General features: G+C 27.7%; 1 protein-coding gene across 1 annotated transcript; it reads right to left on the bottom strand.

The window, feature by feature from the left end:
* Window positions 1-2,890: 2,890 nt before the first annotated feature.
* Window positions 2,891-3,902, bottom strand: LOC142236165 (uncharacterized). Its single transcript, XM_075307424.1, has 3 exons — window positions 3,476-3,902; window positions 3,303-3,413; window positions 2,891-3,238 (listed from the first exon to the last, which is right to left on the bottom strand). Exons 1-3 carry the CDS (start codon window positions 3,501-3,503, stop codon window positions 2,994-2,996), a joined length of 384 nt encoding a protein of 127 aa, XP_075163539.1. The 5' UTR covers window positions 3,504-3,902; the 3' UTR covers window positions 2,891-2,993.
* Window positions 3,903-14,855: the final 10,953 nt, after the last annotated feature.

The following is a 14,855-nucleotide window of genomic DNA, read 5'->3' as shown; positions in this document are numbered from 1 at the left end:
AAAATTCTCTAGGTACATAATATTCCAATAGAAATTAGAAAATTTCTTGGAATTGATGACACAAGCCATTTGCTTCTTTTCGCTCCCCGCCCCTCTTTTCTACTCGAAAAAAAACTAATGTTTGGGTCGACATGGCGCCATTCAATTTCCATTACCCAAGGTGATTACATTTCATTGGAAGAAGATGAAAACAATCCCCACATTTAAATCAATACGGTGGCTATTCTGAGTCATATACAAGAAAAAAAGGATACCAACTTCCACCACACACACACACACCAGGGATGGAAAATGCAGTACTATAGTACTATTTTCAATACTTTTTCACCCTGGTCAGTACCGTAGTACCCCCCGAATGATTTGGTACCTTTTGTTTAAACAATTTTGAACCGATATAAAATTTATGGTACAATAGTTTTGACAACATATTTTAATATTTTGAGAAAGTCTTTAACGAACTTATTTACTTTAAAGGTATTTTACAAATATCAGATTTATGGTACAATAGTTTTGACAAAATATTTTAATATCTTCAGACAGTCTTTAACAAACTTATTTGCTAATAGTCTCTTACAAATTTGGCAAAGCAGACAAGTTCGTACGGGAAGAAAATCTCGATTTTGTAAACGCCATAGAATAATATAGAATATTTTAGTAGAAAAAAGCAAGTGATTCTATATTACGCTTCCACACGAACACTTTTAAGATAAGAAGTTATCGATCGCGTACTAAAATAATGCAAATCATTACAGTCACGGTCGAAACTTGAGACCAAAATAATCTACCAACACTTGGAGAAAGTCTTATCAAATACTACCAAAAAATTTTATTTTCAAAAAATATATTTCTTCAGAAAATTTTATCAAAATTTTATTTGTACACAAAATTTTGTCAAGATTTTATATCTATAGAAAAATTTGTCAAATTTATTTCTATGGAAAATGTTGTCAAGATTTTATATCTATAGAAAAATTTGTCAAAATTTAGTTCTATAGAAATTTTTGTTGTCAAAATTTTATTTTTATTGAAAATTTTGTAAAAACAAAATTCATAGAAAATTTTGTCAAAATTTTATTTTTATTGAAAATTTTGTCAACATTTTATATCAATAGAATTTTTGTAAAAATTTTATATCTTTAGAAATTTTCAAATTTTTCAAAATTTTATTTCGGTAGAAAATTTGTCAACATTTTATTTCGGTAGAAAATTTTGTCAAAATTTTATTTTTATAGAAAATTTTGTCAAAATTTTACTTCTTTAGAAAATTATGTCAACATTTTATTTCTATAGAAAATTATGTCAAAATTTTATTTCTATAGAAAATTTTGGCAAAATTTTACTTCTATAGAAAATTTTGTCAAAATTTTATTTCTATAGAAATAAAATTTCTACCAATCTACCAAACAGTAGAATTCTACCAACTGTAGCGACCGTGATTACAATGCTACGGTAGTCTTTGTAGGCGGATATAAAACTAAAAAAAAATATTTAAAATTGAGGTCAACTCAACAAAATTTTATTTTCTTTAAAATTCAGTCAGGAGCTCCTCAATAATCATCCAATGGAATTTTTGTTGATTTTGGTGAAAAGTACTGTTTCGCTCAAAAAAATACCTTTTTTGTACTTTCTTAAAAATTGTAATTTCCATCCCTGACACACACTCCCCACTATTTGAGACAAAATTTTTCTTGTTTGGAATGCCAAATGAGGTATGAATGACATCATCAACAACAACGCAAGCAATGAGCATCAGAATCATCATAGTGAAAGAAATGTATCCATGAACTTCATTCCACTTGAGTTCATTATTTTCAAGTTTCCATTGAAGTTAATATCTGAAAGATAGAACAATGAACAGTAATAATGTGAAGTGAATGTTGCTGTTGCTTCTTCTGCTGTTGTTGGGTCGGCTAAATTAAAGCCATATCTAATGGCCAAAGTGGGGAAAATCTGCATAGCATTTGTTTTAGTAATCCACACTGATGACTATCATTATGGTCGTTATATTCCAGGCATTATAGCAAATTTGGTAGTTGATGTGTTTTCCGAGTGGGCAGTGAAAGGTTGAATTGTGCTTGCTTTGGAGGGTGGCCATCTCTTTTGGCAAAAAAAAACCACAAACATTGTCAATGTGTGTTTAAAGATCTCAAAGAGAATAGCCTCACTAGACATTATGTTAAGATTGAATGCTTCTCACTACTCTCTCTCTATCTCTGTAAAGTTCTAGAGAAAGGCAGTTGACTTCAATTACTATAACATCAATAACCATGACCTTCGTTTGTATTTGTGGCAATCCAAACCCTGTAGGAAATCGAACTCATTTATAATAAACTTAAAATTATTTTTTTTATAACCACAACTAGTTGATTAAATGATTATTTTTCTTTATGGCGACTGTTTATTTTAACATGGGCATGTCATTGGCGGTAGTCAATTGGTCGTCCCTGCATGACTTTCTTTCTGATTACTAATTACTTATTTTTCAACCAATTTGTAATTAATTAATATTATAGTCGATTAAAACCACTTTTTTTAAAATGCATTAATAAGCAGTTTAATTATAATCCTTTTTTATTAATATTTAGTTTTGTATATGAACACATATAGAGAATTATTATATTAAAAAAATATAAAAATAAGGCATGTTAAAGCAATTACATTTCATGACTTAAAGTAAAAGTACTTAAAATTGAAAATATTATATTATGTATTGCGTTAAGCTTTTTTCTTTTCAACGCAAACATTATGAAAATTACGTTTTTTAATAACGGATAAGGCTTTGCGCAATTCCTTTTCTGGGTCATCATAGAGAGGCCGAACTGCATCCATCAATGCTTTAAAAAATTTGTCGAAATCCTTTAAACGTCTTTTGCCGTGAGTGCCATCAATATTTATGTCTAGAATCAATTCTAATGATAGAATTGTTGTCAATGTCTTTGTCAATTTCCCTTTCAGAGACAATTTCATGGCATTGGTCTGTAAGAAAAGCAAGACTATTTGTAAAATAATAAAAGAAGAGAAAAATAATAACTCGCATAAACTTGCTGATTTTCATCCATTATGACGTCATTGAGCGTTTTCAGCTCTTCGAGAGTGTTTATAGGAAAAACATTTTTAATTGCAGCATTGTTTTTTTCCTGGCGGACAAGGCTTTCAGTTACTACTTTTTGGACAGACAATGCTGTCATTATAGCTTCATTTTGGGTTTGAATAATGCTTTTGAGCTCCCTAATTTCACCTTGAAATATAAAATACATAAAAATAAAACAAATGCTAAAATAATAAATATTAATAAATCTTACATGTCATTTCTGAAAATTTCCCCTGCATTTCAAAAAATTTCGCATCAAATTGCTTCAAAACTTCATGTGAACATTGGCAAAGCGCTTTATCATTATTTTCTTTTCCGTTATCTGCAAAAATACGATATTCATATGTAATTAACCATATTTTTGTAATTGTAAAAGATACTTACCAATACTGCTCAAACAAATGCGTTTCATTATTGCTGGAAAAATAAATAGGTTTGTATTAATTTAACTTTTGTTTTTTGTTACTTTATATTTAATTCCAAATCGGCTTCTTTACATTAATTTTCCACTGTTCACTTCGAAGGTCGAACTTGTTTTGATTGGCGTACGCCAATCGCATTACATGCCATGACATGTATGTTACTTTGTTTTCTTATTTTCGTTTGCTTTACTTGCTCTGTTTTGTTTTCACATGTGCTTCTATGCAATATTTTTGGTTGATATCTGCATGAGATTCTAAACGATTTGTAGTCACTTGACAATATTTTTGGTTGATATTTGCATGATATTGTAAACAGTTTGTAGTCACTTGTTGAATAGTTAATTTGTAATGTATGATTTACATCAACCGATTATTTTATTTCCTACAGGGAAGCTGAACAGTGGGCTTATTTGAAAGTCATAAAGTGAGGATATATGAAAGCTACTATATGCAACAAACATGGTTCGATATGGCACATATTCGAATATTATCTCCACTGTTCAATGCTGTCTTCCGTGGAGTCATCCATAAAAAAACTAACTAAGAAACAAGTTTTTCTATAGCCAGCGCCAAAGTGTGCACGATAGTCAATAGGGGGCCAGAAGAGCAACTCATCTTGTATTTCCAAAACAAACAATTTGCCTCATTTTTCTTTGGTAAAAAAACATGTTCTTTGAATGATGCAACAAGGGAGAATATACAATGGATCCCAAGAAAATGGAATGGACAAAGCAAATAAAATTTCTTAATGATGATTGCTTTAGCAACAATTAGATTGAATACATTAGATGCTGCATAGCGGGATACTGAGATGGCATCCAGAGTATCCAGCTGTGTTCGGCCACAGTCATTGATGTCGCCATTTTGTAAACAAATATTCCCTATTATACTCATTATGAAGATTAGCTGTAATTTCATTATATTATTCATTTATTTATGGTTTATTATCAAACAACAATAAAATAATCAATGAGTTGGGGATGGCCTTCATTTGGTGCCCTACCAAATCATGCCCTTCCATTATGGTGGGTTGTTAAATTTTGTGATGGGCATTTTATTGAGATTATTAAGTGATTGTGGTAATTGTAATTACAGGCATCTGGAGTTAAGTGACTATACCCTGCAGATCACAAAAGAGAATATATGGCAATAAGGTGGGCCAGGCCGCATCTTAAATGCCCACTACCAATTTCAAGAAAATTCTACTAAACTATCAAAAATTCGACTCCCTCCGATTTCAGTTGCACAGTGTTCTGTTTTTAAATCAATTTCTAATTTATAGCTAATCATAGATCCATTCAAGTGATTTGTTTATTATAAAACACCTTAGATTTCAATCACCGCAAATGTGTTGTTGTTTGTTTTGTTCATGTGCATAAATATTGTTTAGTTTGTTTGGATTTGTGTTGTTTGTATTATTTTTACGTTATGAACCAGCAGACCATAGCCATGAACAATAGTCATGTTTTCTTCCACTCTGGATGTGCAATGATTGTATTAGCTCTCCACAATATTCGTCCAGATGATGAGGCTCTGTATAGAAATGAACCCATATGGACTAAATTCAATATGATTAGTTAAATTTTTTTATCAAATATTTTTTCAAAAGGTACTTCCATTTTCTATATATAGAAATAAAATTTTGACAATATTTTCTATAAAAATAAAATTTCTTCAAATTTTGGCCGATTATTTTAAGCAAGAGTGACAACCGTGGTTGGGAAGCTCTATTTTAAGGGCTTACTTCAGGGATAAATGACGTTAACGAAAACGTACTAAAAATGTACTCAAAATGTACTTTTCAAAGCCCAAAAGTGCAAAAATTGCATAATATCAAATTCAAAGACTGTTGTAAAAGTATACACATATTTAAATCTAGACTGATTTGGAAATTTTTGACAAAATTTTATTTCTATAGAAAATTTTGTCAAAATTTTATTTCTATAGAAAATTTTGTCAAAATTTAATTTCTATAGAAAATTTTGTCAAAATGTTATTCTTATAGAATATTTTGTCAACATTTTATTTCTATAGAACATTTGGTCAAAATTTTATTTCTATAGAAAATTTTGCCAAAATTTAATTTCTATAGAACATTTTGTCAAAATTTTATTTCTATAGAAAATTTTGTCAAAATTTTATTTCTATAGAAGATTTTGTCAAAATTTTATTTCTATAGAAAATTTTGTCAAAATTTTATTTCTAAAGAAAATTTTGTCAAAATTTTATTTCTATAGAAAATTTTGTCAAAATTTTATTTCTTTAGAAAATTTTGTCAAAATATTATTTCTATAGAAAATTTTGTCAAAATTTTATTTCCATAAAAGATTTTGCTAAAATTGTATTTCTATAGATAATGTTGATAAAATATTATCTCCATAAAAGATTTTGCTAAAATTTTATTTCTATAGATAATGTTGACAAAATATTATTTCCGTAGAAAATTTTCTCAACAATTTGATTCCATAGAAAATTTGGTCAACATTTTATTGCTATAGAAAATTTTATTTCTATAGAAAACTTTGTCAAAATTTTAATTCCATAGAAAAATTTACCAAATTTTATATCTATAGAAAATTTAGTCAAAATTTTATATCTATAGAAAATTTTATCAAAATTTTGTTTCCATAGACAATTTTGTCAAAATTTTATTTCTATAGAAAATTTTGTCAAAATTTTTTCTATAGAAAATTTTGTCAAAATTTTTTCTATAGAAAATTTTGTTTCCATAGAAAATTTTGTCAAAATTTTATTTCTATAGAAAATTTTGTCAAAATTTAATTTTTATAGAAAATTTTGTCAAAATTTTATTTCTATAGAAATTTTTGTCAAAATTTAATTTCTATAAAAATTTTTGTCAAAATGTTATTTCTATAGAATATTTTGTCAACATTTCATTTCCAGAGAAAATTTGATCAAAATTTTATTTCCATAGAAAATTTAGTCAACATTTTATTTCTATAGAAAACTTTGTTACAATTTTACTTCCATAGAAAATTTTGTCAACATTTTGTTTCCATAAAAATTTTGTCAACATTTTAATTCCGTTGAAAATTTTGTCAAAATTTTATTTCTATAGACAAATTTGTCAAGATTTTATTTCTATAGACAATTTTATCAACATTTTATTTCCATTGAAAATTTTGTCAACATTTTATTTCCATAGAAAATTTGATCAAAATTTTATTTCCATAAAAAATTTAGTCAACATTTTATTTCCATAGAAAATTTTGTCAAAATTTTAAATCTATAGAAAATTTTGTAAAAATTTCATTTCCGTAGAAAATTTTGTCAAAATTTTATTTCTATACAAACTTTTATCAAAATTTTATTTTTATAGGAAATTTTGTCAAAATTTTATTTCTATAGAAAATTTTGTCAAAATTTTATTTCTATAGAAAATTTTGTAAAAATTTGATTTCCTTAGAAAATTTTGCCAAAATTTTATTTCTATAGAAAATTTTGTCAAAATTTTATATCTATAGAAAATGTTGTCAAAATTGTATTTCTATAGAAAATTTTGTCAAAATGTTATTTTTATAGCAAATTTTGTCAAAATTTTATTTCTATAGAAAATTTTGTCAAAATTTTGTTTCTATAGACAATTTTGTCAAAATTTTATCTCTATAGAAAATTTTGTTAAAATTTTATTTCTATAGCAAATTTTGTCAACATTTTTTTCTATAGAAAATTTGGTCAAAATGTTATTTTTATAGAAAATATTGTCAAAATTTTATTTCTATAGAAAATTTTGTCAACATTTTTTTCTATAGAAAATTTTGTCAAAATTTTATTTCTATAGAAAATTTTGTCAAAATTTTACTTTGTATAGAAAATTTTGTCAAAATTTTATTTCTATAGAAACTTTTGTCAACTTTTTATTTCTATAGAAAATTTTGTCAAAATTTTATTTCTATAGACAATTTTGTCAAAATTTTATTTCTATAGAAAATTTTGTCAAAAATTTTTTCTATAGTAAATGTTGTCAAAATTTTATTTCTAGAGAAAATTTTGTAAAAATGTTATTTCTATAGAAAATTATGTCAACATTTTATTTATATAGAAAATTTTGTCAAAATTTTATTTCCATAGAAGATTTTGCCAAAATGTTATTTCTATAGAAAATTTTGTCAAAATTTTATTTCTATAGAAAATTTTGTCAAAATGTTATTTCTATAGAATATTTTGTCAAAATTGTATTTCTATAGAAGTTTTTGTCAAAATGTTATTTTTATAGAAAATTTTGTCAAAACTTTATTTCTATAGAAAATTTTGTCAAAATTTTATTTCTATAGAAAATGTTGTAAAAATTTTATTGCTATAGAAAATTTTTTAAAATTTTATTTCTATAGAAAATTTTGTCAACATTTGTTTCTATAGAAAATTTTGTCAAAATTTTATTTCTATAGAAAATTTTGTAAAAATTTGATTTCCTTAGAAAATTTTGTCAAAATTTTATTTCTATAGAAAATTTTGTCAAAATTTTATATCTATAGAAAATGTTGTCAAAATTTTATTTCCATAGAAAATTTGATCAAAATTTTATTTCCATAGAAAATTTAGTCAACATTTTATTTCCATAGAAAATTTTGTCAAAATTTTATTTCTATAGAACAATTTGTCAAAATGTTATTTCTATAGAATATTTTGTCAAAATTTTATTTCTATAGAAAATTTTGTCAAAATTTTAATTCCATAGAAAATTTTGTCAAAATTGTATATCTATAGAAAATTTTGTCAAAATTTTAAATCTATAGAAAATTTTGTAAAAATTTCATTTCCGTAGAAAATTTTGTCAAAATTTTATTTCTATAGAAAATGTTGTAAAAATTTTATTGCTATAGAAAATTTTTTAAAATTTTATTTCTATAGAAAATTTTGTCAACATTTTTTTCTATAGAAAATTTTGTCAAAATTTTATTTCTATAGAAAATTTTGTAAAAATTTGATTTCCTTAGAAAATTTTGTCAAAATTTTATTTCTATAGAAAATTTTGTCAAAATTTTATATCTATAGAAAATGTTGTCAAAATTTTATTTCCATAGAAAATTTGATCAAAATTTTATTTCCATAGAAAATTTAGTCAACATTTTATTTCCATAGAAAATTTTGTCAAAATTTTATTTCTATAGAACATTTTGTCAAAATGTTATTTCTATAGAATATTTTGTCAAAATTTTATTTCTATAGAAAATTTTGTCAAAATTTTAATTCCATAGAAAATTTTGTCAAAATTGTATATCTATGGAAAATTTTGTCAAAATTTTAAATCTATAGAAAATTTTGTAAAAATTTCATTTCCGTAGAAAATTTTGTCAAAATTTTATTTCTATACAAAATTTTATCAAAATTTTATTTTTATAGGAAATTTTGTCAAAATTTTATTTCTATAGAAAATTTTGTAAAAATTTGATTTCCTTAGAAAATTTTGTCAAAATTTTATTTCTATAGAAAATTTTGTCAAAATTTTATATCTATAGAAAATGTTGTCAAAATTGTATTTCTATAGAAAATTTTGTCAAAATGTTATTTTTATAGAAAATTTTGTCAAAATTTTATTTCTATAGAAAATTTTGTCAAAATTTTGTTTCTATAGAAAATTTTATCAAAATTTTATCTCTATAGAAAATTTTGTTAACATTTTATTTCTATAGCAAATTTTGTCAACATTTTTTTTTCTATAGAAAATTTTGTCAAAATTTTATTTCTATAGAAAATTTTGTAAAAATTTTATTGCTATAGAAAATTTTTTAAAATTTTTTTCTATAGAAAATTTTGTCCAAATTTGTTTCTATAGAAAATTTTGTCAAAATTTGATTTCTTTAGAAAATTTTGTCAACATTTTATTTCTATAGAAAATTTTGTCAAAATTTGATTTCTTTAGAAAATTTTGTCAACATTTTATTTCCATAGAAAATTTTGTAAAAATTTTATTTCCATAGAAAATTTTGTCAAAATTTTATTTCCATAGAAAATTTTGTCAAAATTTTATTTCCATAGAAAATGTTGTCAAAATTTTATCCCTGTAGAAAATTTTGTCAAAAGGAAATAAATAAAATAAAAAAGGGCTTATTTATATAACTCTCCTATTTAGCTCCATATTAAGACTATCTTACTTCCCTAGTCATTGGAAGCTCGCAAAAATTATCATGGCGTTAAAACCCGGCAAAAAAGAAAATGAAGTCTCCTCTTACAGGCCCATAAGTCTTCTGACAACATTTTCGAAATTGTTTGAAAAACTTTTTCAGAAACGATTGCTACCAGTATTGGAAAAATTAAATATTATTCCAGAACACCAGTTTGGATTTCGAACTTCCCATGGGACCCCCGAACAATGTCACAGAGTTGTGAAAGAAATACGTTCCAGTTTAGACAATAAAGAGTAACAGGTTGGCTGATAAGTCCCCGGTCTGACACACAGATGGCGTCGCTAGTATTAAATGCATATTATATAGTACCAACCTTCAAATGATTCGTGTCAAAATTTGACGTCTGTAAGTCAATTAGTTTGTGAGATAGAGCGTCTGTTGTGAGGCAACTTTTGTTATTATGAATAAAATGGAAAAAAAGGAATTTCGTATTTTGATAAAATACTGTCTTCTGAAGGGAAAGAATACGGTGGAAGCAAAAACTTGGCTTGATAATGAGTTTCCGGACTCTGCCCCAGGAAAATCAACAATATTTGATTGGTATGCAAAATTCAAGCGTGGTGAAATGAGCACGGAGGACGGTGAACGCAGTGGACGCCCAAAAGAGGTGGTTACCGACGAAAACATCAAAAAAATCCACAAAATGATTTTGAATGACCGTAAAATGAAGTTGATCGAGATAGCAGAGGCCTTAAAGATATCAAAGGAACGTGTTGGTCATCTCATTCATCAATATTTGGATATGCCGCAGCTCTGTGCAAAATGGGTGCCGCGCGAGCTCAGCTGTTAACTCGTAATACACCCGAGTTTTTTCTTCGATATGTGACACTGGATGAAACATGGCTCCATCACTACACTCCTGAGTCTAATCGACAGTCGGCTGAGTGGACAGAGACCGGTGAACCGTCTCCGAAGCGTGGAAAGACTCAAAAGTCCCCTGGCAAAGTAATGGTCTCTGTTTTTTGGGATGTGCATGGAATAATTTTTATCGATTATCTTCAGAAGGGAAAAACCATTAACAGTGACTATTAAATGGCGTTATTGGAGCGTTTGAAGGTCGAAATCGCGGCAAAACGGCCCCATATGAAGAAGAAACAAATAAGGAAAGTCTAAAGTCGGGCGGGGCCGACTATATTATACCCTGCACCACTTTGTAGATCTAAATTTTCGATACCATATCACATCCGTCAAATGTGTTGGGGGCTATATATAAAGGTTTGTCCCAAATACATACATTTAAATATTACTCGATCTGGACAGACTTCTACAAAATCTATAGACTCAAAATTTAAGTCGGCTAATGGACTAGGGTGGAACACAATGTTAGTAAAAATATATGGGAAACATTTAAATCTGAAGCAATTTTAAGGAAACTTCGAAAAAGTTTATTTATGATTTATCGCTCGGTATATATGTATTAGAAGTTTAGGAAAATTAGAGTCATTTTCACAACTTTTCGACTAAGCAGTGGCGATTTTACAAGGAAAATGTTGGTATTTTGTCCATTTTTGTCGAAATCAGGAAAACATATATATGGGAGCTATATCTAAATCTGAACCGATTTCAACCAAATTTGGCACGCATAGCAACAATGCTAATTCTACTCTCTGTACAAAATTTCAACTAAATTGGAGTTAAAAATTGGCCTCTGTGGTCATATGAGTGTAAATCGGGCGAAAGCTATATATGGGAGATATATCTAAATCTGAACCGATTTTAAATAAATTTGGCACGCATAGCTACAATGCTAATTCTACTGCCTGTGCAATGTTTCCACTAAATCGGAGTTAAAAATTTGCCTCTGTGGTCATATGAGTGTAAATCGGGCGAATGCTATATATGGGAGATATATCCAAATCTGAACCGATTTCAACCAAATTTGGCACGCATAGCTACAATGCTAAATCTACTCCCTGTGCAAAATTTGGCTTTTAGAACCATATTAGTCAATATCGGGCGAAAGATATATATTTGGGAGCTATATCTAAATCTGAACCGATTTCTTCCAAAATCAATAGGGTTCTATTCTGATCCAAATTAGGAACAAGTGCCAAATTTGAAGGCGATTGGACTTAAATTGCGACCTAGACTTTGATCACAAAAATGTGTTCACAGACAGACGGACGGACGGACGGACGGACGGACAGACGGTCATGGTTATATCGACTCAGGGATCCACCCTGAGCATTATTGCCAAAGACACCATGTGTCTATCTCGTCTCCTTCTGGGTGTTACAAACATATGCACCAGCGTTGCCAATTTAGCTTTTTTCCCGCTAGATTTGGCTTTTTTTGAAGACGTTTAGCGGGGAAAAAATGCATTTAGCTTTTTTTCTGGCTTTTTTTCATGACCCTTTTAGCTATTTTTGGCTTTTTTTATTTTCGACATGTTCCTATTGAAATATGGATAAAACTTCGTTTTTATCTAAGTCTTGCTGCCAGAATAAGGGTTTCCGCATATTTCAAAGCTCAATTGAAGCCTTAATAATTATTCCAGCCATTATGCGGGCATTTTTGCAGCAAATACACCTTGATGTAAAGTTTTTTTCCTCGTATTCATAAAAGTTATCGTAAACTTTAAATCTACTATTACCATACAAATTCCTTATATAAACTGTCAGTAAATTATTAGGAATAATAGCATTTGACTCGTTTATCCTTTTTATGTTATTTTAATACGTATTCTAAAGTTATTATGATATTACTAAATTAAAATAGTGGATGTGAATTGCTTTGTGCACTGAAAAAATATTGTCATGAGGCCAAAGATTTCATGTCTTTAAAATACGAACGCGAATTTTGGTTATAATAGCATTTGTGAATTTCTCTTATATGTTATAAACTGTTTTCCTTGTCCAAAAGCCAATAAAATCGTTTTGTCCTTATAGTTAAGTGATTCAACTTAAAAATGGGTATCTTTTCATGAAAGAAGGCTAGGGTCAATTCTAAAAAATTCTTAAAATTTATTAAATAGTCTTTAGATTTGTGGAGTTTTTGTATCTTGACCACAAACCAAAATGGCGTTCAAAAATAGAAGAGGTTTTTCAACATTTTATACACAGAATAATTTCTACTTAAAGTCGAGTCTGAATTTGGAAATTTAAGTTGTCGTTAGCACATTTTTAAAGCACTGTGATAGCTCATGAAGAAAAAGCTGAAAAAAACGAATAAATTCAAATTTGACTCTGAATCAATACCAAAATCATTAGTGTACAAAATCTTTGGAACAGAACATAGAAATAATTAAGGAAATAAAGTTTTGAATGTGGTATTATTTTTTTAACATCAAAAAAATGCAATACAAAATTCGTAGTGATAGGATCAAAATAAATCTGCTATTTATTAATGGAATGGATTTACATTTACGAAAATTGGACAATAGGTTTGTATGGGAAATTTTCGAATAAAAGTTATTCAGTATAAACTTGCAAGACAGTTAGAATGGGTTTTATTCTCTTGGGTAATATTAGGTGAAGTGTACACGTTCACGAATTTATCATTAATTCAGTTAAAACGAAATATATTGATATTTTCTAATGCAGTTCTATGCGACATTGGACTTGTTGACGATTAACCAGCTGATAATTGCAAGTTTACCGGGAAAAAAGTTTTTTACTAGGAAATATAAATGAAGGACTTGTGATAGTAATCAAAATGTATCGAGTATGCAAACAGAGCTAATATGACATAGATTTTCTTACAGTCTCACAGAAATGGAAATAAAATGAATACAATTAAAATAATATGCATTTTAAGTGAAATAAAGCCTTTAAGTTTGTTAAATTTCAATCAAAAATGTGACTTTTGATACAAAAAAATTTAGCTTTTTTTCTAGCTATTTTTTAACATTTTTTAGCTTTTTTTGGCTAGTTTTTTGGACAAATCTAGCGGTTTTTGGTGAAACAATTCTGGCAACGCTGATATGCACTAACTTATAATACCGTGTTCCACAGTGTGGCGCAGGGTATAAAAAACACACACACACACAAAAGTGACAACTTTATCAACCCTGGCTTACTTTAGTTGACTTATCCCATTCATGTTGCTTGAGTGCCTAATAAGTCATCAAATAGATCAGTGTATTAGCACTCTCTCTCTTAGAATACATATCTCTTTCCTTATTGCTCCCATAGACTATAGACTTTAGATAGATGAGCCATGAGTGTCAAACTATTTTTGATAGTTCCGAAGATTAAGAATAAACGAGAAAAATAAGAGCACGCTTACAATCTCTTTCGTTTTCCTTTTTGTAGTTTGCCAATTTTACACAAAATTAGAACGTGTATGCTGTTGCATCATTTATAAATAAATTAATATATTAAAAGTTCATATTTGAACAAAAAATTGTGACCAAAATCGCGAAAATACGAAATTTAATTTTGAGCAGCATTGCTCTTTACGAACAACACAAAAGCAAATGCACGAAAATTAATGTTTGGGACTGACTCTTTACGAAAAAATCAAAACGAAATGTCAGAAAATTAATTTTTGGAACTGACACTTTTTTTTAAAGAGAATAGTGGATCATCTATGTATTAAAGGGTCTATGATTGCTCCATTAATACTCTCTCCCGCTCAAAAGGCTTACATATACATCTCACTCATTTCATGGTATCTAACCAGTGTTGCCAATTTGGTGCTTTTAGCACCAAATTTAGTGCTTTTTGATTTCTAAAAGGCACCAAATTGCCTTTTTGGTGCCTTTTCAAAAAAAAGCACCAACTTGGTGCTTTCTGGTATATTCATTTAGTGCTTTTGGTGCTTTTTTATTTTGAACAGTATTAAGTTTAATTGATACAAAAATTTTGATTAGACTTTCAAGAGCCGAAGAAACTCAAATTAATTGCCAAATATAGAATTTGATTGTTATGAAGTTGGTATTGATTATTTTTTAATTAATATTGTTATTTAGGGTATTCTGTAGGAAAGTCGAGCGATGAGTGTCGAATTTTTGAATTTGGTAAAGATGTCATTAAAAACGTTTGTATTAAATCCACAAAACGCACAACTGAGATAAGCAATAGACTCCTTCCATATATTAATATTTTGAAAGTTGAAAAACATCACTGATCAAAATGAATTGGACGAAAGCATTAAAACTGATCAAGGTGTATACGTTTTTTTTTTTTTGGTACAGCATTTAATTATCGATTTTATGGTGGTATGTGGCATGTTAGAATTTATAATATTTTT

Source organism: Haematobia irritans, chromosome 4, assembly GCF_050003625.1.
Source record: "Haematobia irritans isolate KBUSLIRL chromosome 4, ASM5000362v1, whole genome shotgun sequence".
NCBI classification, from domain to species: domain Eukaryota; kingdom Metazoa; phylum Arthropoda; class Insecta; order Diptera; family Muscidae; genus Haematobia; species Haematobia irritans.
The sequence above is the reverse complement of the archived record's forward strand: the minus strand, read 5'-3'. Positions and strand labels throughout refer to the sequence as shown.

Coding starts and splice junctions, on each gene's coding strand:
- LOC142236165 (XM_075307424.1), bottom strand. CDS start 3,503: ATGAAACGCATTTGTTTGAGCAGTATTG. Junction 3,414..3,475: donor CATTTGTTTGAGCAGTATTG/GTAAGTATCTTT, acceptor GTATTTTTGCAG/ATAACGGAAAAGAAAATAAT. Junction 3,239..3,302: donor GAAATTTTCAGAAATGACAT/GTAAGATTTATT, acceptor TTATATTTCAAG/GTGAAATTAGGGAGCTCAAA.